The following is a 27889-nucleotide window of genomic DNA, read 5'->3' as shown; positions in this document are numbered from 1 at the left end:
AAAAGCCTGTATATATTCAGCGGAGATATTTATACAGTGAAAATACAGTGCGAGTGACTTATAGAACAGGATAAGATGCAAGAGACTGTATAATGCGGTTGAAATGGATTACTATGCAAAGATAGTTACATTCTGGTTATTCTGGTAGAGTTTGGTTATTCGGGGGGAGGGTTTCGAGAAATTTATCATAGAGGTAAGATTTGAGGGATTTACACTTTTTCCAATGTTAATACACATGTGGATTTGGGATGGGGGGGTGTTTCTTGGTTTTCCACTAAGAATATATATATGAAAGACATAAGATATTATTTTCATGAGATATAATATAATGATATTTGAATTTGGGAGGGGGGTGGGGGTTAAATCTTCTTGTTGTATAATATTGTAGATTTTCAAGTGGTATTGTAATATGTTTGTTTGATATTTATTGTACACTTGTTGTAAGATATAAAATGAATAAAGAAATTTAAAAAAAGAATATATTAAATATTATATACTACTCCTAGTATCTAAAACAATTAATATCAGTTCAGAAAACCTCTCCTCCCCTCGCTCCCTTTACAAAAGTTCCATCCCTAATACAACAAAAATATTTATATATTCTTATACATTATAGGATTTGATTAAATATTACCCATCCATATCCCTTCATTTCAAATATCTTATTTTGGGAAAATGCTTATTACTCATTGCAAAAGTCTGTTAATGGTCCCCAAATCTTTTGAGATTTACCAAAATATCCTCTCTGTGTTGCTAATGTGCGTTCCATTTTATACATATGACATACAGAATTCCACCAAAAACTGTAGTTTAATCTGTCATAATTTTTCCAATTGAATGTAATCTGTTGAATGGCAACTCCAGTCAAAATAAATAAAAGCTTGTTATTTGACGAAATCTGACTTTTCGCTCTCATTGACATGCCAAATAAAATCGTATCATATGTCAAGGCCACCGGATTTTCTAACATCCTATTTATTTGGGGCCAAATTGATTTCCAAAATAATAATATAAATGGACAATAGAATAAAAGATGGTCTAATGTCCCAGCCTCTAGATGACAGTGGCAACATTTATTAGATTTAGAGCTATCTAGTTTTTGTAAACAAATAGGGGTCCAAAAAGCTCTTTGAAAAAGAAAGAACATGTTTGTCTCATAGATGCAGACACTGTACATCTCATCCTCCAAGGCCAAATTCTTGGCCATTGAGACGCACTAATTTGATGCTTGATCTCAATGCTCCAAATGTCCCGAAGACCAGTTTTTGGTATTTTATTAACGAATCCAGATATTAATTTATACCACTGTGCAGCCTGGTGTCCCATGAAATCTACCTGAAAGCATAAGAGTTCCAAACTATATTGATTATTGAGATTTTTCCATTCAGGGAACCCTGCCTGAATGGCCTGCTTCAATTGCAACCATCTAAAACTTTGTGATTTGTTAAGATTAAATTTACGTTGCAACTGTGAAAACTCAAGCAGCTTACCATTAGATAATACATCTTCCAATGTACATATTCCTGCCATCATCCAATGCTTCCAGATGATTTTTAAAACCGCCAATTTTAATCTTGGAGTTTAGCCAAATCATTTGATTTGTTGATTTATTTATTGGAATAGAAGTTAGACTATTTACATATCGTAAAGTTTTCCATGTATCAACAAATATTCTATGATCTTTATATAACCTTGGCATTTTGATACTAAGAACATGACCAAGTCACAAAGGAAACATGAGTCGCCATTCTAACCAGAACCAATCTGGGATATTATCAATGGGCTCTGGGAGGACCCAATATATACCTTGGCGCAAAATATAGGCTTGATGATACCTACAGAAATTAGGAAAATTTACCCCACCCTCCATAATTGGCTTTTGTAAAGACACTAAAGCAATTCTAGGAATTTTATCTAGCCAAATAAATTTTGTTAAAATACTATTTAACTTTTTATAAAAAGACCCCTGGAAGAAAACTGGTATCATTCCCATTTGTTAACAAACCACAGGTAAAATCATCATTTTAACAGTTTGTACTCTCCCCCACCAAGATAAATGCAGAGGATTCCATTGCTCACACATTTCTGTTACCTTCTGTAGTAAACATTTTTCATTTACTTTCATTGTATCATCCACTGTATTTTTTTATCCAAATTCCTAAATATTTTAGTCCATCTTCCTTCCATACAAAAGAAAATGAATCAAATAACCCTTTTGTACAGTGTACATTTAGTGGAAGCACTTCTGATTTACTCCAATTTATCTTGTAACCGGAAAACTTTCCAAATTTCACAATCAACTCAAGTAAACATGGAATGGTTGTTTCTGGATTTCTCAAATAAAGCAGAATATCATCCGCATATGCAGATACTTTATATTCTCTATCTGAACGCAGAAAACCCTGTATCTCCTTCACCTGTTGAATAGCTAATAACAAGGGCTCCAAAACAATATCAAAAAGCAAAGGAGATAAAGGACAACCTTGTCTAATCCCCCCTCTGCAAATTAAAGCGCTCTGAAAAAGTATTATTAATATACAACCTAGCTATACAATGCTTGTATTATTTGTATAAATCCTGAACCTATACCAAACCATTCCATTGCTTGATACATGAAGGTCCATTCTACTCGATCAAAGGCCTTCTCTGCATCCAAGGACACAGAAAAAGCCGAATCTTTCATGACTTTTGTTAAATACAGCATATGAAACGCCAATCTAGTATTATTAGAAGAGTGTCTTTGAGCAACGAATCCTGCTTGATGCATACCTATAATGAAAGGGAGAGCTTTAGCCAAGCGTAAAGCCAATGTCTTAGCTAAAAGTTTACCATCTAAATTGATTAAAGAAATAGGCCTATAATTTGAAACCAAAGTGGGATCTTTATTTGGCTTTGGTAGAACTATAGTTAAAGATTCTGCCATAGTGCCTGTGATACAACCCTTATTTAGTTGAGTCTGATATAAATTTAATAAATAAGGCAATAGGGTATTTTGAAACGATTTATAAAACTCTAACATATAACCATCCCCACCTGGAGCAGATCCAACTCTAAGGGACTTCAAAGCTGTTTGCAATTCTTTTAGTGATATTGGCTCTTCTAAACTGCCTTTTATATGTTCAGGAATTTTAGGTCCCTCTAATAGTTTCAAAAACTCTAAACCTTCTTTTTCTTTATCTAAATAAGGCTCAGAAGAATAAAGAGATTTATAAAATTTTAAAAATTGTTTTAAAATAGGTTGAATTTGAGTATACGTATCAACCATTCTCATCCTTGATGGCAATTATTTTTGTTTTCCTTTTTTTCGCTTTAAGATAATTTGCCAATATTCTTCCTGCTTTATTCGAGTTTCCATAATATAAAGCTTCTTGAGAAAATAAATCTTTCCTTATCAATTTAGATGAAATCTCATTATATTTACCTTTAGCTTTTAAAAGGTCCTGTTGCGTAGAATACTCCCATTTTTCAATTAATTTTGACTCTAGAACTTTAATTTCTTGCTCGTCATTTTATTCTTCAAATCATGCTGGCCTCAAGCACTGGTCTCTGTTTTGTCTTCTCTTAACTCACTTGCCAAGGTCTCCTGACCATTTAACATTTCTTCTTTCTCCATTGCTCACCATCCATCTTCTATCTCTATGTATGCATTGTTCCCCATGTTCAGCGTCTCCCTTCTCTATGTCTCCTATATGTCCCTTTCTAGTATTTCCCCTGTGCCCATCTCCCTGCCTCCATCATCTCACCATTCTATGAGATGTTTACAGTATCACTCTTCTATATCCCCCCATCCAGCATCTTCCTTCTGGGTTCTTATTCTCCCACATGGCTAGCTATCTTCTCTCTCTGTCCATACACCCTCCCATGTCTAGCATTACCCCTCTGTAGCCATATACCACCCCCATGCAGCATTCCCTTTTTTGTCCCTGTTCCTATGCTCCCATCCATGCCTACCATCTCCCCTCTTTTTGTATATCTCCCTGTGTCCAGCTTCTCTCCTCTCTTACACCAATGTGTCTCTCACACTCTCTCTCTCTTTCCTCCCTCCCTCCACTATGTTCAATATTTCACTCACTCCTCCTTTATCCCCTTGGTTCAGCTTTTCTATTTCCTTCTCTCTCTTCCTCCCTGTACATCCTGCACCTCTCTCCCTTCCCTCTAAGCCCCCTTCCCATGGGTTCAACACCTCTATCCCCTCCCTTCCATTACTTCTCCCGTCCCTACAGTTCCACTCCATCCACCTTTTCTAATTCTGCTATATCTTTATTGAGATATGGAGGCCAGAATTTCACAAAATACCACATTTTCCTGCAACTTTAGAGAGTCACATTTCCCAAAGCAGATTAATAATTTAAAAATAATTTTTTTTTTCTATATTTATTGTCTGGCCATTTTATTTTTTCCAGTCATGTTGGTCTCTTGCTTCTGCTTTCCTCTGTCTGTCCCCATTCCTAAGGTGCAATAGCCAGATCTAGTTTCAAGATATCCAGAATGAATAAGCAGAAATATATTTGCATAAACTAGAGGCTGCATCATATAAATATGCCTCATGCATATTCATTTGTGGATATCCTGAAAACTAGGGTGAAATTTACCAGATAAATTTCCTTTTTAAAAAAATCCTGCTACATCACTCACGCCTAGCAAGTTATGTCTCCTAACCAGCATATGGAGGCAGATAAAAATATACTTCAAGATTCTATGGACACTACTGATACAATAGATGGTGCTGTCAGTATTTCTCAGCCTCCAGAAGTTGGTGCAGGTTGGACTGGTGTAGCTGGATTTTTGTGGTAACAGGTCTGACCCTCTAAGAAGCATGACATGGCTTAGATTTACCTGATTAGGCTCTCAGAAGTCAGATTATGATCCGTCTCCTAACAGAGCCCCGAGCCTTGGCCTTAACTTATGCTGGGCAGCCTCACTGAGCAATGTTGTCCATTACAAGCTCCTACTTACTTAACATGCGCAGCCGAAGACCATTTACATTTTACTCAGGGCTTGGGAATATGCCATCTGCCTAAGCCCATAATATCTACCAGCTTGAAAGGATGAAAACTAAAAATGCATTTAGAAATTATTTTGCAAAGAAGCAAGACACATAGGCAGCTACTGTTACAGACTGATTATAGAGGACATCGGAAGGGTCGAGATCAGCTTTGCCAGGGCTGAAACATGAAACAGGTTTACAGCTTTGTGGGAGGGAAGGAATAATAATAATAATAATAACTTTATTCTTGTATACCGCAATACCATGGAAGTTCAATGCGGTTAACAATAGAAGAGACTGTACATTTACAGCGATGATACATATTATAGTGTTGTTACATTTACAGAGATGTTACATGAATAGCAGTAGTAAAAAGGCATATACTAAAGAGGAGGCTGTGCGTATACAGCGATGTTACATGTTATAGCGGTGATACATTTACGGTGATGTTAAATGAGAGGCAATGATAAGGCAGGGCAATTAGATAAAACAGAGATTGAGTAAGAGAGGCCATAGTGGCTTGGGAGGGGGGCGTAGTCGGAGGGCATGGAGGCATATCAAGGTCAGGAGGGTGCAGGGAAGGGGGGAAGGCAGCGTTAGCGGAATTTGTCGAAGAGGTAGGTTTTTAGTGACTTCCTGAACAGGTGGTAGGGCGGGGAGTTGGAAATGAGGGCAGTAAGGCAATTGTTCCATTTGCCCGCTTGGAATGCTAGGGTTCTGTCAATGAATCTCTTGTAGAGGCAGCCTTTTAGGGAGGGAAAGGTGAATAGGTGGGCGTTTCGTGTGCGAGAGGGGCCTGCTATTTCAAGGTGCTCAGACAAGTAGATTGGGGAAGATAAGGCAGCACTCTTGAGAGGGAGGGGGATCTGGCACCACTATGTACTATGGACAGATATAACATACCTGTGGGCATATGCCAGCTGGGTTAATATATTAGTCCCATTCTGGGAGAGACCATATAAGATGGGAGTCTATTCACTTCTCTACAGAAAAGCGGGGAAATAAAAGCCTGAAGAAATGCACATACCAGAACGATCAAGATTCATTTCATGAAAGCTGGCTAGCAAATGTCATGCCCCACAATCAAAACTTGCCCACAATTGTAAGGATCTGGAGCTTTTGGGGACATATAGTAGCGGAGACAGGAAAACCACTGCACTTGGCACTTCACTCTTCGCACAGTGCAGACACATCTCCAACTGTAATCTCTGTGCAGATTTGACACACAGAAAGAGTGCAAGACACCATGAAGAGGCTTTACAAAATCCCCCCGTCTGACAGTCAGGAATCTTCCCGTTATTGCTTGCCGTGATTTTATTCTCTTGCTGCTTGTCGCTACTTTGTTGGTAGACGGATTGGGTATCTTGCTTGCATCAGAGAGCCCTTTTAGCACAACTGCAGTGTAGGATTGCCAGGATTCTCTCTCATGCCACCTTCCCCTTTCCCCAGATGCAGCCTGAGCACAAGACTTCATCAACAGCTTGCAAATGATGCACATAAAAAGGAGGCATACATTACTTACTCAAAGAGAACTACAGCAAAAGACTGTACCAGTCGGTAGAAGGTCTGCTCTGAAACGCATTTGGAGTTGCAGCGCTGAAAGCAATAAAAAGACAGGTTTGCTCTTTTTAATATTGTTTTGTATTTTATTATTTGCATTTGTGCTTGATGTTTTATGGTAGGTGAATAGGTAAAGAAAGCGTTTTGTTGTTTTTCTTTTTTACTGGATTTGTACATGGATTTTTTAATTAAGATTTTGATATCATTACAATTCCAATAATATACTAAAAGAAATTTACACCATATTCAAAATCAATTAAAAAGAAACAACAGATGAAAACCATGACAGTAGAGGATTCATAGAATAGAAACCCTGGGGCTGGATGCCGAACACAATTGACATTTTTGAGTAGCAAAAACCCCCAAGCAAACACACACAAACCCCAATCACCCGGCCTCAGGTCTCAACAAGCATACATGGTTTTCATCTGTTGTTTTCTCTGGCTGTTGTATTTTTCTACGCTCTTCCCACTCCTGGTTGTATGTTCCCTTTGCAATTGCTAATAAAGACATTAAAAAAAAAAAAAGAAACAAGAGAAATCAGGTCATACAGCCTACATCATGAGGCTGCTTCAATTATTTTGTTATTAACAAGTAGGTATAATATAAACAATTTAAAAAATCATCATCATAATATTGAAAGAATTGCAAGAAGCCAAGAGAGCGATACCTATGGTGAAAGCACAAGCGGAAGAGCAAATGGCTAGAAATGTAAGAAAAAGGTGACATTTTTTTCAGGTATATGAGTGAAAGGAGGAAGGCAAAAAATGGAATTGTGAGACTGAAAGAAGCTTCAAAGCGCTATGTGGAGACTGAAGAGGAAAAAGCTAACTTGCTAAACGAATACTTCTGCTCTGTGTTCACAGAAGAAAATCTAGGAGGCTACAATTGGCTGGCAAAGTTATGCTTGAGAATGGAGCGGATAATGCAACATTTACGCAAGAAAAGTGTTTATGAAGAACTTGAAAAATTGAATGTGGACAAGGTCATGGGACCAGACGGCAACCATCCAAAGATATTGAGAGAGCTCAGAGAGGTTCTGGTGGAACATAAGAACATAAGCATCGCTTCTGCCGAGTCAGACTATAAGTCCATTGTGCTCAGCAGCGCACTTGCGGCGGCCCCCCAGGTCCAAGACCTGTAGTGATCCTTTACTTGAGACATTTTATCCTTTATAGTACCCCTCTAACTATACCCCTCAATCCCCTTTTCCTTCAAGAACATGTCCAACCCCTTTTTGAAACCCAAAATCATACTCTGCTCTACCACCTCCTCCAGAAGCGCATTCCAGGTATCCACCACCCTCTGAGTGAAGAAGAACTTCCTAGCATTTGTTCTGAATCTGTCTCCCTTCAATTTTTTTGCGTGCCCTCTTGTTTTTGTTTCCCCCGCCAGTCTGAAGAATCTGCCCCTCTCTAACTTCTTTATACCCTTTATGATCTTGTAAGTTTCTATCATGTCCCCTCTAAGTCTTCGTTTTTCCAGGGAAAAGAGCCCCAGTTTCTCCAGCCTCTCAGCATATGAGAGGCCTTCCATGCCCCTTATCATCTTTGTTGCTCTTCTCTGGACCCTCTCGAGTGTCGCCATATCCTTCTTAAGATAGGGCGACCAGTATTGAACACAGTATTCCAGATGCGGGCGTACCATCGCCTGATATAGCGGCAGGATAACTTCTTTGGTTCTGGTAGTGATTCCTTTTTTAATAATTCCCAACATTCTGTTCGCCTGCTTGGAGGCCGCTGCGCATTGTACTCCCGACTTCAATGATTGGTCCACTAAGACCCCCAAGTCCCTTTCTAGGTTGCTCCTCCCCAATACCATCCCTCCCATATTGTAGCTGAACCTCGGGTTTCCTTTCCCTATGTGCAAGACTTTGCATTTCTCTACAGGTTGTATTTCTATTCAGAAAACACGTCATTACCAACTAATATCCTCCCTTTATGCACAAGCTCTCCCTCGATAGAATAACACATTAATTCAATTCTTAGAACCTTTCCTATCATACATACTCTGATTCCTATATAAACATTTTCCACACTATCCAATAAATTTCTTACTTCATTATTAGGTAACTTCCAATCTGTAAACCGTATATACTGATAATCTCCACTATATTCTGTTATCACTTGATTCCCTTGATTTGTAATTCTCAAAATTGAATCCTCTACCACACCATTTAATGTACACTAATCACTGTTATGTAATTTATCTAGATAATCTTTATTACACAATTCTTTTGGTAATTCCTATAATTTGTATTCCGCCTTGAACAATATATAATGTATAATGTATTCAAAATTAATTTTCCTATGAACTGTTTTCCTACCTTCTTCTACTCTATGTTTATAACCTAACTAATTTATTTTTCTCAAGTACTTTAGCAAGAATGTGAGCCTTTGGGACAGTCAGGGAACTCTAAGTACTTTCTCTTCATCTTAATTAATCTTACTTATTGCATTTCTTCTGTTTCTACTGTAAACCACTTAGAACCTCACGGTACAGCGGTATATAAGAAATAAAATTATTATTATTATTATTATTATTATCAATGACACTGTATGCACCTATATAACTCCTAAGGTTGCTTTGACTTGTTTCTATATGACTATTTGAATTGAGAAATAAATAAAACAATATTTCCTGGAAATCCGGAAACTTGTGCTCTCCATTGTGTTTACGTTTCTCGACAGTGAATTTCCTAGAATCCAATGGGGTTCCAAGATCCAAGGCAACATGGCTTTACTAAAGGTAAGGGCAAAAACAGAAGAAAGAAAATCCTTTACAGAACAAAACAAGCAAAGTTACAGCAAAGGAGATGAAGACCAAATGGATGATAATTGGATCAATTTATTGGATGAAGCACAAAGACTCAACATGATTCATGTTTCAGCCAACGGCCTGCATCAGGAGTCTAAATATAAATTTAAAAATGTATAACATATAAAACAGAAAATATTAAACACATACAAATAAGGCCTAAGGATAATAAACAAAAAATAAAAATAAATAAATAGGAAACAAATATATTGTACAAAAGCAAACTATAAATATAAACCAAAGAACAAAAATGTGATATAATTATAATACGAACAATATTTGTGTTGAAAATGATTGACATAAATACTTGGAGGGGCATAATAAAAAAAAAACGTCTAAGTCCCCTTTTGGCCTAAGGCCCTAAACGTTGAAAGTAGAAGCAGGGAAAATGTCCATTCTCAAAAAAACGTCCAAAAGGAGTTTTTAAAAAAAATAATGGCCTGCCTCTATGTTCAGCTGTTTAAACGCCCAGACCACTACTACGTCTACACTTAACACATATAATGAACCCAAAAAAAGCCCAACCCAGCTAATGTGCCTAAGGCCCCGCCCATAGGCGGGGCCTAAGGCAACTGGGTCAATTCCGATTGGCCCAGGCACCTAAGGCCCCTGCTGTGGGCGGGCCTTGAAGTGTCTGGGCCAATCAGGCCCTAAGGCCTGCCATTCTGAGGATGGCGGGCCAGCCGGACGGACGGGCTTGGGACCCATCTGTCCGTCCAACTTTTCTTTAAGGTAAGGGGGTGTCAGGGGTGGGGGGTGGTGTCGCAGGGTCGTCAGGGGGTCTCATGGGTCGGTGGGTGTTTGGCGAGCCGATCGGGGGTTCGGGGGGGGCTGCACTGGGGCAGGAGGGCCTGGGATCCCTCCTGCCCAGATCGGATCGGCAGGGTGGGGTGTTCACTGGGGCAGGGGCAGGAGGGGTTGGGCTGCCTCCTGCCCGGATCATTGTCGGGTGGGTGGGGGGTGCTGAGGCAGGAGGGCTTGGGCTCCCTCCTGCCCAGATCGGATCGGCCAGGTGGGGTGGTCGCTGGGGCAGGAGGGGTTGGGCTCCCTTCTGCCCGGATCATGTCGGAGGGAGGGGTGGATCGCGGCAGGAGAGATGGCCCATCTCTCCTGCCGCAATAGTGATCCCAAGTGCTGCGTTTGGTGGCACTTGGTATCGTTAACGCGGCAGGGGAGATGAGCCATCTCTCCTGCCGCAATGATTGCGGTGAGGGGTAGGTAAGTTGCCAGGCCGCTGAGCTCATTGCGGCAGCTGCCATCAGCTCAATGGCCCCTTTTTCGGCACTTATACCTGTTTTGACTTGGTCTAAGTCAAAACGTATAAGTGCTGACTAGGCAACCTGCCTAAAGTTTTGGTTATACCTGCTGTACGCCTATATCTAGGTCGGCCCACCTGCCGCCCTTTCTCCTCCTCTAAAGATGCCCCTTTTCGCTCTATGCGTTTAGAGGCAGGGGAAAGGCCTAAGCTGGTTTTAGATACGTCTAAAACCAGCTTTGGTTATGGGTACTTGGACGATCAGGCTTTTTGATTGTCCAAGTACCCATTTAGGCCACTTTTTTTTTAAATTATGAGCCCCATAAGTTGTATGCAAATACATAAATTAATCATGTAAATCTGAATGTAGCATGACTAGTGAAAATTAAATAATAAATAGTATATATGTGCTTGCATATTTAAAATATTAAGAAGAGCAATGTTACCCTATAAGCTGGAATAATTTGATAATCTTCCAAAGAGCTTTGATCACAATTATTAGCTGATGTGAACTAAATGGACAAAAAATATGTGTAAGTGAAAACAAAACAAACTAAGAAAATGAAAAATATGAGATCAAAAATTAATTCATACAAGATAGAAAAACTGAACAAAAATAAAGTGAAACTAAAATGAAATTCATATAACCCCTCCTTTATAATGCCGCGTAAGCGTTTTTAGTACCGGCCACCGTGGTAACAGCTCGAATGCTCATAGAATTCCTACGAGTATCCGAGATGTTACGTGGCGGCCAGAGCTAAAAACGCTTACGTGGCTTTCTAAAGGAGGGGGATAATGAGTATCAGAGTGCCACAAGGATTGGTGTTGGGTCTGATTCTGTTCAATATATTTGTGAACAACATTGTTGAAGGGTTAGAAGGCAAGGTTTGCCTTTTTGCGGATGATAAGATTTGTAATACCGTGGACAACATGAAAAAGGATCGGCAAAATTTAGAAGAGTGGTGTAATGTTTGGAAACTCAAATTCAATGCGAAGAAGTGCAGAGTGATGTACTTAGGGAGTAGAAATCCAAGGGAACCGTATGTGCTGAGAGGCTAACATGGGGTGATAGTGTCTGAGGATCTGAAGTAGAGAATGACATGGGGACAAATTTTTCCCTGCAAGAACTCAATTTCCCTGTCCCCATGAGTTTTGTCCCTGTCCCTGTTCCATTCCTGTAAGCTTTGCCTTAACAGCACAAGCCTCAGACACTTATGATTTTAAAGTGTTTGAGGCTTGTGCAGATGAGGACGGAGCTTAGGCATTGGTGGAATGAGGCATTATGACATCACAATCTGAGCTCTAGAATGTTGCTACTTATGATGTTAAAGTGTTTGAGGCTTGGGCAGATGAGGACGGAGCTTAGGCATTGGTGGAATGAAGCATTATGACATCACAATCTGAGCTCTAGAATGTTGCTACTTATGATGTTAAATTGTTTGAGGCTTGTGCAGATGAGGATGGAGCTTAGGCATTGGTGGAATGAGGCATTATGACATCACAATCTGAGCTCTAGAATGTTGCTACTTATGATGTTAAAGTGTTTGAGGCTTGTGCAGATGAGGACAGAACTTGCAGGAATGAGGCAGGGAAAGGAAAATAACTCTCCGGGATAGGAAAATGAGTTTCTGAAGGGACAGGGAAAAATTTGTCCCCGTGTCATTCTCTAATCTGAAGGCAATGAAACAATGCGACAAAGCAGTGGCTTTATCCAGAAGGATGCTAGGCTATTTAGAAAGAGGTATATCCAGCAGAAGAAAGGAGGTGTTGTTGCCCCTGTATACCCCCCACAACGGGAGCACCAACAGTTCTAAGTAAAGTGGGGGGGGGGGGGGTCCCCGCCCAAACCCTCCCTCCGAGCGCTTTAAAATCCTGTTTAAATCCAGCACACAGACGTCCTGCGTGCGATTGTCAGCACGGTTTCGTCTATGTACCTATAAGACTGTTGACATATTTGCACTGTCCCTTCCCTAGAGAGCTTACAGCTAGCATGCACATACAGGAAAGCTGCATAACTTGCTTGTGATCCTACTAGCAATAAATGAGGCTGGACTTTCTAATTTAACACCAGGCTGTGTAGCTCCCCCAAAAGGTCCATTTCAAGTGGTTAAAGGTATAAATACATAACTGAAGAACATTAAGAGCAGCGTGCCAGGTCATACCCAGGTCTATCGAGCACAGTATCATGTCTACAAGTGGCCAGTCTAGGTCACAAATACCCACAGATCCCAAAACACAAGATGTTAAGACAAATTCAACTTTATCTAGAAAAAATAGCATTGAAGTTGGTGACTCAAGCTGGTGTACTTTCAAATTCAGTCTACTGCAACCTGGCTGCGTTAGGACAAGCAATTAACCAGGTTGCATTTAGTGCCCAAAATCACCAAAAAGGTTAAACAATGAGACAGAGAGATGCCTTTAGTGTTGCTGGTCACCTTAGGAATTTTAACTTGCTTCACGCAATGCATTAAACGGTTTGGGGAATTGGGCTTAGATGCACTAATCAGGGTCATTACATTGGTGTCTTCTATCCCGCCAATACCTTTCAGTTTTAGGCAGTTTACAACAAGAGCTGGCCTGGGCCTTTCCAGGGAGAATACATGGTTCATAGATTGAGTATGCATCAGGTTCTGTGGAGGGTCAATCAGATTTAGTTAGATCATTTGCACCAGAGAGGCGCCTAAGGCCCTGATTGGCCTGGATATGTTAAGCCCTTAAGGTATCTGCGCCAATCAGGGCCTTAGGCCATCTTCCTGGTGCATCCTAGGATGCATTGGGGAGGGGTCTAAGACTCCAATTGGACTGGGTACCTAAGGCTCCTCCCATAGGAGGGACTTAAGGCCTTAGGCCCCTCCCCGGTGTACCCCAGGATGCACCAGGAAGGGGAAGGCTCAACATTTTGAAGAGGTGGGCCTGCTAGCAAGAGGGAATTGGCATCCTTCTCACTCGCTTCTACAATGAGGTACAGGGGAGGGGCTGGGGGATGACTGAGCAAGGGGGGTTGAGCTGACCCTCTAGTCCGCCAGAATAACATGGCTGTCTATTGGGGATTTCTTGGTAGGGTGGTGAGAAGGGGGTCTAGGTGGCCCAGATTCACAACTGGGTTTCTAAGGCAGGAGGGAGTGGGAGTGTCACTGTTGCTGGGGTGGCTGTCATCGTTTGGGGGGGGTCGGGGATCCATGGTTGTCATCGGGAGTGCAGCGGCTCATCATCCAGGGAGGGGGGGCTCGGCTCGCTTTGGTTTTTTTTTAACTGGGGTAGATATTGTGCAATTGTAACACATGCACATCATCTGTGCCCATTAAAAATAATAATAATAATAATATGGACTGTTATAAATGTATTCCGTCTTGCTTTTGATAAATATATTCATTTCAGGGCTGACAGGTAAGCGATTGGGTCTTGACTAGTCACTTTTTTTGGATCGCTAAAAGTGATTACTATTTTTTTGTGCATCGTAAAGCCATGTTAGAGGATCAATCGCTCTGCTAGTTTACATGGCATTTCAATACTGTATTAATGACATTTCCATGGCCAGATTGGCGAACGAGTGATCGTGCACAAAACCACATGGTAAGCCATTTTGAACATCGGGTCAGCAAATCCGATTATCGTTAAATCAGTCAAAACCGGTTTGACGACGACTGTTAGACGATCACTGACTTTAGTGCCTCAAGGCCTTGGTGATGAACTTTCTAACCTTCCTCATTCATTATGAATCTGAAGCCTGTAGTTCCATTATGCAATAGGGACCAAACGAGGGAAAGAATTAGGAATAGGCAACTGGAAGCTTTATTTTGTGTCATTTATAAGCATTTTTGCTTTCAAGGGTTTCTAGCCGTTTTGTTGTTAATAACATATGACGACATTGGGAAAACCCTGTGTTTTTTCATGTGCTTCTAGGATACTCGTGTCAATTTAGGTACCATTGCAGCACTAAGAACACAGTACCCCACTCCCGGCACAGAGCAAGATGAGACATCCCAGCTCCGAACTCACCTGCGCACTCACGTATCTTGCAAACCACTCTCTGCCTTTGGCATTTTCTCCGCTGCACAGCCCTCCAAAGCGGGCTTTCTCCTCCTGGTCTATGTCCTCTCTAGAATGAACACAAGTTTAAGAGACAGGTGAGATTATTTGATAGCTTCACAGAACTAACCACAACCAGGCCCATTAGTTCAGCTTCAAATCACACATTCATTGTTTAGAAAGCGATGCAACATCCTAGCAGTGTACCTAGAGTATTTGACACCCTCTCCATAGATCATTTTTAAAACCCCCTCCATTCATATAGAGCAGTGGTCTCAAACTCAAACCCTTGGCAGGGCCACATTTGGGATTTGTAGGTACTTGGAGGGCCTCAGAAAAAAAAAATAGTTAATGTCTTATTAAAGAAATGATAATTATGCATGAGGTAAACCTCTTATAATTTATAAATCTTTCCTTTTGGCTAAGTCTTAACAATAATATTGTAATTTATAGCTAGAGAGACATATGATCAATAAACTGTTTTATTTTACTTTTGTGATTATGATAAACAATCCGAGGGCCTCAAAATAGTACCTGGCGGGCCGCGAGTTTGAGACCACTGATATAGAGTGTCTTTGCATGTAATGGGAAAGGGATTGAGACTTGTATACTGCCTTTTTGTAGTTTTTCAAGCACACTCAAAGCATTACTCCTATCTGTTCCAGTGGGCTCACATCTGTCTAATGTACCTGGGACCGTGAAAGATTAAGTGACTTGCCCAGGGTCACAGGGAACAGTGTGTGTTTGAACCCACAACCTCAGGATACTGAGGCTGTAGCTCTAACCACTGCATCACACTCTCCTCTATGTAATCTATAATGTGTGTGCACAAACTGGCATATACATGTGAAAATGAAATATAAATTTACCCTCTTAGTGTACACGTAGGATGTGGGTTCCTATACCCCCTTCCCCTCACTATCGCAAAGTGCAGCAGCCCCCTTCCCTCCCAGGCAGGACATGGCACCTCCAGGCTCAAAATGCTACAGTCTTGCCGATTTATTTAGAGCAGAAAATTCAGACAGGGAGGCACTGAAGCAAATCAATCTTCCAGTGACCTCTTGAAAATAAGCTCAGATCTGAAGGAGGAGGTTTGCGCTCCCAGGGACTTTCAAAGTGCCCAGCAAAAACTTGTGAAGAACTCCTCCCAGATAACAAGTGTGCCTTTATCTACTGTAACAATCTGCTTCTTCCATGCCCTGGACAGCAGCACTAGAACATCTAAAACATTACGAGCAGACACAAGAAATACAGCCAAGAATAATTAGATTTGTATGCTAGTAAGCAGCCAAATCTTAATAGACGTAATTTACCTCAGGCGAAACTGTCCAGAACACAGTTGGCAGGAGTAACCAGGTGACGTGGCTTCTCCAGTGCAGCGAATCTAACCCTTTATCCTCTGGGGCTTAACGGCAAGGCAGAGAGGTGGAAGCAACTGTTTGCACTGTTATTGGCTGTGGATTTTTGGCAGCCTGATTGTAAGAATTATCCAAATAGGACACTGACACAAGAGCTTGTGGCCACAGAAATCTGTCTTTGAAATATACTCATCATCTCTGGGTAAGAACATAAGATTTGCCGCTGCTGGGTCAAACCAGTGGTCCATCGTGCCCAGCAGTCCGCACACGCGGCGGCCCTTAGGTCAAAGACCAGTACCCTAAATGAGACTAGCCTTACCTGCGTACGTTCTGGTTCAGCAGGAACTTGTCTAATTTTGTCTTGAATCCCTGGAGGGTGTTTTCCCCTATAACAGCCTCCGGAAAAGCGTTCCAGTTTTCCACCACTCTCTGGGTGAAGAAGAACTTCCTTACGTTTATATGGAATCTATCCCCTTTTAGCTTTAAGAGAGTGCCCTCTCGTTCTCTCTACCTTGGAGAGTGTGAACAGTCTGAATTTATCTACTAAGTCTATTCCCTTCATTATCTTGAATGTTTCGATCATGTCCCCTCTCAGTCTCCTCTTTTCAAGGGAGAAGAGGCCCAGTTTCTCTAATCTCTCACTGTATGGCAACTCCTCCAGCCCCTTAACCATTTTAGTTGCTCTTCTCTGGACCCTTTCGAGCAGTACCGTGTCCTTCTTCATGTACGGTGACCAATGCTGGACACAGTATTCCAGGTGAGGGCATACCATGGCCCAGTACAGCGGCATGATAACCTTCTCCGATCTGCTCGTGATCCACTTCTTAATCATTCCTAGCATTCTGTTCGCCCTTTTCGCAGCCGCCGTGTATTGCGCAGACAGCTTCATCGACTTGTCGACCAGTACTCCCAAGTCTCTTTCCTGGGGGGGTCACTCCAAGTACCACACCAGACATCCTGTATTCGTGTATAAGATTTTTGTTACCGACATGCATCACCTTACACTTATCCACGTTAAACCTCATTTGCCGTGTTGCAGTCCATTTCTCGAGCGTGTTTATGTCACGTTGCAGGTCTTCGCAATCCTTCTGCATCTTCACTATTCTGAATAACTTCGTATCGTCCGCAAATTTAATCACACCAATTTCCAGGTCGTTTATAAAGATGTTGAAGAGCATGGTTCCAAGCACCGAACCCCCTATGGCACTCCATTCATGACGCTTTTCCAGTCCGAGTATTGTCCATTTACCCCACTCTCTGTTTCCTATCCACCAACCAGTTTTTAATCCACATGAGTATTTCACCCTCGATTCCATGACTTGCAATTTTCTGAAGCAGTCGTTCATGCGGGACCTTGTCGAACACCTTCTGAAAATCTAGATATACAATGTCGACCGGCTCGCCCATGTCTATCTGCCTGTTTACTCCCTCGAAGAAGTGCAGCAAGTTCGTCAAGCAAGATCTTCCCTTGCTGAAGCCGTGCTAGCTGGTACTCATCAGATTGTGTCCGTCAAGGTGATCAATGATGCGGTCCTTTATCAGCACCTCTACCATCTTTCCTGGTACCAAGGTCAGACTCACCGGTCTATAGTTTCCCGGATCTCCCCTCGAACCTTTCTTGAAGATCGGCGTAACATTCGCCACTTTCCAGTCTTCTGGAATCCTTCCCGATTTGATCGACAGATTGGCTATTAGTTGAAGCAGTTAGTTCATAGAAACATAGAAACATAGATGACAGCAGAAAAGGGCTATAGCCCATCAAGTCTGCCCACTCTGCTTACCTACCCCTGTCTATGCCCTAATGACCCAATTTCCTTATCTTGACCCTCGAAGGGATCCCACATGGGTCTCCCATTTATTCTTAAAGTCCGGGGATTTATCATTTTTAAGCCAATCAATCTGCCCTGCATACCTCTTCTAGACTGACCGTCCTCATTTCCTACATATAGCCTATCAGCCTCTGGTATGTTATGTATATCCTCTTCGGTAAATATAGACACAAAAAATGTGTTCAGTTTGTCGGCGATGGCTTTGTCCTCCTTTAGCACTCCCTTTATTCCATGGTCATCCAAAGGCCCCACCGCTTCCTTCACGGGTCGTTTCCCCTTAATATATCGAAAGAACGGCTTGAAGTTTTTCACCTCCTTGGCTATTTTTTCCTCATAGTCTCCTTTTGGCCCTTCTTACCATCTTGTGGCACCTGCTTTGAGGTTGTTTGTGCTTTTTCCAGTTTTCATCCGTTTTTGACCTTTTCCATTCCTTAACCTTTGCCTATCGTAATAAATTTTACGTTACATTGGTTCCAATCGTAATTATTTTAGCAAAGTTTTGTATTATTCACCGTTATCATTTACGGCTATTGTAAACACAATGGCCCAATAGATAGGACAAATGATAGGTAGAAGGTGTACCATATGTCCCATGCCATGGGACATAAGATGGCAACGACATTTTTTGGAATGTCCCGTCATCCAGGACACGTATTAGGAAATGGTCGCTTCCTTCACCGCTACAGTGAGCCACGCCGGTTCCTTGTTCTTTTTCCTCTTGGATTCCTTGGTGATACGCGGTATATATAGATTTTGCGACTCAGTGACCGTGTCCTTAAAAAGGGACCATGCTTGCTCTAGTGTTTTTACAGTGCTTATCCTCTTCTTAATCTTCTCCACCATAAGTCTCATCCCTTCGTAATTCCCTTTTCAGAAATTCAGTACCTTGGCCGACGTTCTGGATTGATGTTTTGCCCGTGTCCAGGTCACAACGGATAATATTGTGGTCACTGCTTCCCAGCATCCCTTCTACTTCTACATCTTGCGCCAGTACTCGTAGTCCATTTAGAATTAAGTCCAGAATTGCCTTTCCTCTCATATTTTCTTTGACAAATTGTTCCAGGAAGCAATTGCCTACAGCATCCAGGAACTTGGTCTCCCTACTGCAGCCGGAGGTGCCTAGGTTCCAGTCTATCCTCAGATAATTGAAGTCACCCATGATAACTGTGTTGCCTCCCTTGCAGTTGTGTTTAATCTTGTCCACCATCTCTCCATCAATTTCTTCGGACTGCCCTGGGGGTCGGCAGTAGATGCCGATCTTCGTTTCCATTCCTTTTGTTCCCGGAATTTTGGCCCAGAGAGACTCTACCTTGTTTTTTGTTTCTGGCATGTTCTCTCCAGTAAACTCAATTTCTTCTTTGATGTATAGGGCAATACCCCCACCTTTTTGACTTACTCTGTTTCTGCGGTATAGCTTGTATCCCGGTAGCACAGTGTCCCAGGCGTTTTCCTCGTTCCACCATGTTTCCGTGACACTTATGATGTCAAGGTTATTAAGTCCAGTGTTCAAGTCCAAGTTAAAAGCTCACCTAAACTAAATTAATCTTAAGTTTATATACCGCATCCTCTCCATAATTATAGAGCTCGGCACGGTTTACAAGAGCTTAATGTAAGGAAGGAACAGCATAATGGGGTTGGAGGTTGAGTATAGGGGAGAAGAGAGCATTACATGTTTGTGAATAGCCTAGTTTTCAGATGCTTTTGGAATAGTTGGAAGAAGCCACCTCTGAGACTACTTTCAACTCTAACTATTCTCACCTTGGGTTGATTGTAAGCTCTTCTGAGAAGGGACCGTCTATTTAATGTACAGTGATGCATATGCCCTTTAGTGCTATAGAAGTGTTAAATAGTAGTAGTAGTTGTTGCTCAGGTGGTGATTTATCATGTCAAAAGCTGCAGAAAGATCAAGAAGGATGAGGATGGAACAGAGGCCTTTGTATTTGGCTAGGAGCAGGTCATTGGAGACTTTCGTAAGGGCAGTTTCTTTGAATGAAGAGGATGAAAACCCAATTGAAGCGGGTCAAGGATAGCTTAAGAAAGTCAAGACAATTGCAGTGAATGCATGTTCATGTTACCTAGTTAAGAAGGGGAGGAGGGAGACAGGATGATAGTTGGAAGGGTGCAGCGAGGGTTTTTTAAGGAGTGGTGTAACAATGGCATGTTTGAAGGCGTTGGGCACAGTTGCAGAGAAGAGCGATAGGTTGAGGATGCAGCAGATAGATAGGATGACAATAGGAGAGATAGTGGTAAATAAATGGGTGTGGATGGGATCAGAAGAACAGGTGGTAAGTTTGGAGGAAGAAAGAAAATGTGCAGTTTCCTCCTCAGTAATTTCAAGGAAGAAAGATAAGGTGGCAAGGGACAAGGGGAGGGATGGGGTTGGTAGTGCAGGCTGGGGGAGGTGGTTTGGTTGAGAACTCAAGATTAATTTTGTGAACCTTGTCGTAAAAGTACTCAGCCATAGTCTAGGAAGAGAGTGAAAAAGGGGTTTGAGGTGGGGCGATCTAGAGTAAGGAGTACAGTGTGGCAAAGAGGTGGCGAGAGTTGGAGCCGAGTCAGTCTCATCTGATTAAAACTAAAAGGTCTCCAAATATTCTTACAAAATGTGACCTAAAGATGAAAAAGACTAAGACCAGTGCGCTCTTCGGATTCCAATCCATTTTTCCAGTTACGACTGTTAAGTCGCTTAAAATTGATGATGTCAACATACAATTTCAGGATTGTATTTCAAACAATAGTCTTATCTAAGTTAGACTACTGCAATGCCTTATATTTAGGGGTTCCAGCAGTTCAGTGCAAAGCTTTACAAATGGTCCAAAATGCGTCTGCAAGGCTAATTTGTGGAATTAGAAAATTTGACCATATAACACCTTGGTTGAAGAAATTGCACTGGCTACCTGTGCGATTACACATTATTTTCAAAACATTAACTTTGATATTTAAAGTCATTTACCATGGGATTCCTTGGTATTTATCACAGGGTATGGCAATTTACCGACCACTCAGAACTTTGCAATCTGAGGATGCAATGCAATTGGCCTTGACAGATTTCTCAAAAATACACTATGAGGACACAAGAACATTGGCCATTTCTATCATGGGAGTAACGTTGTGGAACAAATTAACTGGATATTCAGAAGTTCAAGAAAATCCTTAAAACCACACTATTTTTAGAAGCATTCCAATAAAGTTGAAACACCGAATGCTGGCATTAAGATGAACAGTGCTGTGAAGATCTATTTAAAAAGTGATTATTCATCTGTAAATCAACACGTTTGTAAAAGTATTGTTTGTCATATTCTGTGCATGTTATTGTTGTATTGCCGCCTAGATATAGGCGGTTGATAAATTTTTAAAATAAATAAATACCATTTACAATGGCACTTGATATTCATACCTTAATATTAATACAACAAAACAAAATAATCTTTAGCCCAGTATTCGTGGCAGTCAGCGTTTTGCTGACCACTACCAGCAATATCCCTGGAAATTCAGTGCTGACTCATGTCCAGGTTCCAGCATATGTGAAGGTCATCTGCAAAGTTTCTGGGGCTAAGTGACTACATAACTGTTTTTCAAAGTCACGTCCTTTTGCAGACAAACAACAAAATAACCCACCAGAGCCTCATGTCATGGGACTTTCCATGTACTTCTTGGCCATCCAGTGCCCCCTTGCCCAGCACAATCAGTGTACGGGACACTCTTCCTTAGCCTGCACAGCCTGAACACTATCTAGCTACACTCCAAAGCTCTCAGTGGAAAAGGCTAATTGTTGTAATTTGCTGCAGTGTCCTGGCACAGAGACCGGTGCTGTCACACTAAAAGCTTGTGACATCTCTTCACCGCCATCTCCCCTTCAGGAGCCCTTGAAGCCACATGATAGCCAGTCTTTTCTAATTATGTTCTGTGTTGATTCTATGCTATTTCCCTCCGGTGCTCAGAGAGCCTCTAAATTCTGTTTTGTTCTTTTTTCCTCCACAAGTGGGTCCAGAATATTTATGCCCGAAATGCTCCTTTCCCAAAGCTGCTGGTTTCTTGTGGTGCTGGACATATATATGAAGGCAGCTCTATAATAGGGGGCCTAGTAGACTATTTTACAAAACACCTACATTCTTTCATAGAATACCATTGTAACCACATAAATGTGTGTGTAAAAGCACTTTTCCCAGTCGCAGAGCTAGTGTAAGTATGTTTCTTTTAATTGTATTTTCCCTGTTAATGTCAATGGCATTGTTTTATTTTTTATCATGTTTTCGTTTGTGTTTTCCTTGTTTTTTAACTTGTAAATTTGCTTAGAAATTGGATGAGAAATCAGTCAAATTTTAATAAAAACTTGCATGCCACTCAACTCATGTAAGCTGTGTGTGCAAATGAAAGTCCCATTCAGACTCCATTCCCTAGCTTCCATTATAGAATAGACTTCCACTGTGCGGCCCCAGTATACCTAAATACAGTGCCCAATTCTAGTTTTGCCCCCCAAATATAACCAGGTACCCGCTTTTATATATACCTTCCATGTGAAAATTTACAGAACATTAGTGATTACACAAGTACAGTAGGTGTAACAAACCCAAGAAAGAGGCAGCAGGGCACTTTCTGAGAGGGTGGACAGAATACTCATGCTGACAAAGAAGCCGTGACAAAATAGCACTCCTTTGTGTGTTCCTTTGTGCGGACTTCAGAGGACTGAGGTATTAGTGGAAAGTGTTATTATGTGTTAGGAGGGGGAGATATGGTTCTCTGCCCGGGGAAAAAAGTTTGTCTAGTGTGCAACCTACAGCAACTTAAAGGTGATTGATGTTTCCAAGGACTCAGTACGAAACAAAGTTGAAATTATCACTGACTTGTTACTAGCTCAGCTGCCCGATGTGTTGTGTATTACTGAATCGTGACCAGATGCTGGTGAATCAGCTGTGTGTCACTGACTATATGTTGCTGTTTCAAAGCCTACAATCAGGGGGCGGGGCGGAGGAGTTTTGATTCTAGCAAACAGCAGCTGGAATTTTTCAGCTATGGATGTGATATACTCGAGAGTTTGATGGTTTCATCAAGGCATATTAACATTCTGTGGTGTTATTGCCCTCCTAGGGAGTTGATTGCTGATATGTCATTCTTGTGTGACATGTTGATGGAGAATAAAGTGGATTCTGCACGTACTGTTCTGTTGGGCAACTAACATCTAATCTAATCTTCCATTTGGGAGTCGCAACATACCTAGACTGCAATAAAGCTGATTTGTGAGTGGCTTTGGAGGGGATGGGGCGGTTTCAGATTGTGATGTCACCCATTCACCAGGCAGGTCAAATATTGAACTTGTGTTTTGTCGATTTTGAGTCGGATGTGGTTGGGATTCCCTATGCTGTCCCCTGGTGAGACCATTATGCTCTTATGTTCAATATTCCAGTTGTGGGCTTTTGTTGAAAGCAGAAAACATATTCTTCCTTTTTGATTAGGGAGGAGGTTAATTTGAGCCAACTGAAATCTAAATGGATTCAATTAGATTCACTGGCACAGGGTGAGATTAGTGATGTGGTGGATGGTTGGTATAAGAACATAAGAATTGCCACTGCTGGGTCAGACCAGTAGTCCATCGTGCCCAGCAGTCCACTCCCGCGGCAGCCCTTAGGTCAAAGACCAGTGCCCTAATTGAGTCTAGCCTTATCTGCGTACGTTCTGGTTCAGCAGGAACTTGTCTAACTTCATCTTGAATCCCTGGAAGATTTTTTCCCCTATAACAGCCTCTGGAAGAGGGTTCCAGATACCTACCACTCTCTGGATGAACACGAACTTCCTTTGGTTTGTACGGAATCTATCCCCTTTTAATTTCAGAGAGTGCCCTCTCGTTCTCTCTACCTTGGAGAGGGTGAACAACCTGTCTTTATCTACTAAGTCTATTTCCTTCATTATCTTGAATATTTCGATCATGTCCCCTCTCAGTCTCCTCTTTTCAAGGGAGAAGAGGCCCAGTTCCTCTAATCTCACACTGTATGGCAACTCCTCCAGCCCCTTAACCATTTTAGTCGCTCTTCTCTGGACCCTTTCGAGTAGTACAATATCCTTCTTCATGTACGCTTGTCTTGATGAGATTGCTCCATTGAAACAGAGAAGTTTGCGGCGCAGTAATTATGCACCATGGTTTTCTGATGATTTACAGAGATCTAAACAGGAGGTGTGTAAGTTAGAAAGTAAATGGCGCAAATGTCCAGACGATGAATCCCTTGCGACTTATCAGGATTCCTTAATGAGTTACAAGGCTATGACCTTGGAAGCCAAAAAAGGAATTCTTGAATCGTAAAATTGGTGTGGCAACGAATTCATCAAGAGAGTTGTTTAATATTGTTAGGAGACTTACTGTTGTCTCGTCAGGTAATGCCGAGTCTTTTTTTTCTAGTCAAGATTTTTGCAGTTCTTTACATCCGCAGTTCAGAAGGTTTTGTCACAGTTTTATGGAAATCTGTTACCCATAATAGATTCTGCTCAGAAGTTGTGGACGGAATTTGATGCTGTAGTTGAATCAGATATAAAAACAATCATTCAGGGTCTGAATAAGGCTACTTGTTCACTGGACCCTTGTCCTCTTGGCATTTTAGTGTCCATGTTGGATACATTGTCACCTTCGGTTTTGCAGGTTGTGTCAAAATCATTATTGGCGGGGTATGTCCAATCTCAACTTAAGAAAGCTATTGTCTGCCCACTGCTGAAAAATTGCATGATTGAAACTGTTTTAGAACACGTTTGCCCGATATAGGGCTAGATTCACTAAGCAAACTGATCGTGTACCGCTCAGTTTGCGCTCACTTTCCGACTTCGGCTCGATTCACTAACCTTCCTCCAGACCACATCCGCACCCAATCCGATCTGTGCATGCAAATGAGTAAAATGGCAGGTAAATTTCTTAACGCGTCAATTCATGAAACCATTTCGTCCAAACCGACTGGCCTTTCTTGTCCAAAAAGTTACGACTGCTGAGGACCAGTCGGTTACATCCTCGCCGACTATTTCTGCCTAGCAACTGACACGTGCATGTTAAGAACCCCATTAAAAATATATATCTACCCCTCCAAAAATCCAAAATACAGTGGTACCTCGGTTTACGAGTGCACCGGTTTGCGAATGTTTTGCAAGACAAGCAAAACATTTGCAAAATCGGCACCTCGGAAACCGAGCGCACCTCGATTTGCGAGCGCCCCCCCTGCAAACCGGCACCTCCCGCCGCCATCGGGCACCTCCCGCCGCGACCTGAGGTCCCCCAACCCACCCGAACCCTCTTCTTACTTCAGTGTAGCCTCCACACCGGCACCGGCACCAGCATGTCCTGCCGGTGCACGAAGATCTGCTTCCTGTGCTGGGCCTTGAGCATGCATGCTCAAGGCCCAGCACAGGAAGCAGATCTTCGGGCACCAGCAGGACATGCTGGTGCCGGTGTGGAGGCTACACTGAAGTAAGAAGAGGGTTCGGGTGGGTTGGGGGACCTCAGGTCATGGCAGGGGGGGGGGTGTCTGATGGCGGCGGGGGGGTGCAGGATTGCGGGGGGGAGGGTGCCGGTTCGCGGGGGGGGGGCCTTCGGGGGGAGCAATGCCAGTCCTCGTGGGGGTGGGAGCAGCGCTGCTGGCCTCTGTGGGGGGTGGAGGGTGGGAACCTATCAAAGCGAGTTTCCATTATTTCCTATGGGGAAACTCACTTTGATAAATGAGCATTTTGGATTACGAGCATGCTCCTGGAACGGATTATGCTCGTAATCCAAGGTACCACTGTATATCAAAACTTTTAAATATATGTAAACTTTCATGTACATAAGCGTTAGAAATATTTTTTTAATTTTGGGGGGAATGCGCATAGCGAGCGCAGGTGTGAATCTCAGATTTGTAATGCACATGGCGAGAAAATCATGGATTAACCCTATGCTCTCCTTGCACATTGTACATTTCAAATATCAATGCCAAATAACAAAAAAATAAAAAATCAAATAAAACTTTTATGGGCCAGCTATCCCTCCCCCCCTTCCTTCCAGCTGGATTGTCGTGTGCATGTGACATCTTGGTGTCGCTAGTGGTTGCTACGTGCTTCACGGTTGATAGAGCCGCACAGCCTCCTGGGATTCGTAGACTGTATATAACAGTGCATGATCCCAGCGCATTCAACAGCTGTTAACTGTTGTGCCTTCTAGCAACTTAACAGTACTTTTCCCGAGAGAAATGGACGGCGTTCGTCGGCTACACTATCTGCTTCTTTTTTATGACAACAGTGCTTTGCGGTAGGCGCATTCGGAGCCCGCTAATGATGTCCGCGATTAAACCACGCCCCATTTCTATGCAGTGAAGTCCTAAAGAGCTAGAACATGAGTTATGAGCTTCAAAACCAACAAGGATACAATGTGCACGCGCCTCGATCAATGTTTCAATGCTAATAGCGGCGTGTTTACGATTGGATCATTTGCATGGACAAGCTTTGCTGAATTGATCTCCTACAATGACTCGTAAATGGATAGGACACGAATCGGATAGATTTCAGAACTTTAGTGAATCCTGCCCGTAGTCGTTAAATTTTTTAGCCAAGGTCTTAGAGAAGGTAGCATTACAGCAGCTGCATGCTTTTTTGGATAGAAATCATATTTTGGATGATTTGCAGTTTGGGTTTCGACCTAAAATCTATTCTGGACACTGTTCATAAGGAGTTGGACTATGGGGTATCTTACTACATGGTATTTTTGGATGTCTCGGCAGCCTTTGACACTATTAATCATCAAATACTGTTGGCAAGATTGTGAGCTATGAGCATCACAGTAACAGTCTTGGACTGGTTCCAGTCATTCCTGGAAGATAGGATATTTTGTGTTGAAGTGGGTCAGAAGAAATCAGACTGGTCCACTTTGAATTGTGGTGTTCCACAGGGATATCTTTGTCCGCAGTTCTCTTTAGCATCTATATGTTACCGTTGTGAAGGGAATTGCCAAGAGTTGGGCGTCAGTTTTCATTTTTATACTGACGATACCCAGTTTCTGATTCCGGTGGATAAATCAAAGGATAAAGTATTGTCAGATCTTTATGACCGTTTCCAGATTATACAGGATTGGATGTGTCAAAATCAGCTAAAATTAAAATGTGACAAAAACAGAGGTTCTGTTTATTAGTTGGGAGAAGAATCTATCGTCTTGCTCTTCAGAGATACAGCTAGACCATGTGGTTGTCCCAGTCTTACAGCAATGCAGTTATCTGGGGGTTTTGTTAGGTTCTTTGCTAACCTTTAAACCACAGATTGTCTATTGTATCTTGTGTGTTTTTCAAATTATGATTGTTGCATAGATTAAGAGATTACCTGTCGAGTGACAATTTTAGAACTGTCATTGTGATGATGATAAAGCCAGTATTCGATTACTGTAATTCTCTTTACTTAGGATTGCCTAAGTGTGTGATACAAACTACGCAATTAGCACAGAATGTTGTGGCACGTATTATTGCGCATGCCTCTAAATCATATCACACCAATTCTTCGAGACTTACATTGGCTGCTTATTGGTGCACGGATTGAATTTAAGGTTTTGTGCATAATTGTTAGGCTGTTGCAGCACAATTGTCCATCTGTTTGTTGCAATCTATGGCTAGGATGTATTTAGAAGTGCCATTTCTGAGACTATCAGTGAGTCGTAAAACAATGCTATCTGGGCAATAATCCAAAGCTCTGCCCAGTACTGTGCTTGGGCTCCAACTGATGAAGTCTCTGTCAAAGCTCACTCCAGCCCATCTACACCCTCCCAGCCATTGAAGCCCTCCCCAGCCCATCCTCCCCCAAATGGCCATATACAGACACAGAGCGTACAAGTCTGCCCAGTACTGGCCTTAGTTCTTCAATATTTACAGTGGTGCCTCACACAACGAACTTAATTGGTTCCAGGAGCAAGTTTGTTATGCGAAAAGTTCGTTATGTGAAACGCGTTTTCCCATAACAATACATGTTAAAAAAAATAATTTGTTCTGTAGCATAAAATATGCTAAGATGACATAAAAAAAGATACATTTTTTGTTATTATTTTTATTTAGATACATCTAAAAACATA

General features: G+C 41.9%; 1 protein-coding gene across 1 annotated transcript in view; it reads right to left on the bottom strand.

Annotated features, from left to right (window-relative positions):
- KIAA0513 (KIAA0513 ortholog) overlaps positions 1-27889 on the bottom strand; it is a 162058-nt gene that overhangs the window by 41589 nt on the left and 92580 nt on the right. Inside the window, exons 3-4 of the mRNA XM_033940708.1 lie at positions 14619-14718; positions 6510-6583 (exon numbers count right to left, since the gene is read on the bottom strand). Coding sequence (XP_033796599.1) covers positions 6510-6583; positions 14619-14718 — 174 coding nt within the window. The remainder of the gene's footprint in view (positions 1-6509; positions 6584-14618; positions 14719-27889) is intronic.

This window comes from Geotrypetes seraphini, chromosome 4, assembly GCF_902459505.1.
Source record: "Geotrypetes seraphini chromosome 4, aGeoSer1.1, whole genome shotgun sequence".
Lineage (NCBI taxonomy): Eukaryota > Metazoa > Chordata > Amphibia > Gymnophiona > Dermophiidae > Geotrypetes > Geotrypetes seraphini.
The sequence above is the reverse complement of the archived record's forward strand: the minus strand, read 5'-3'. Positions and strand labels throughout refer to the sequence as shown.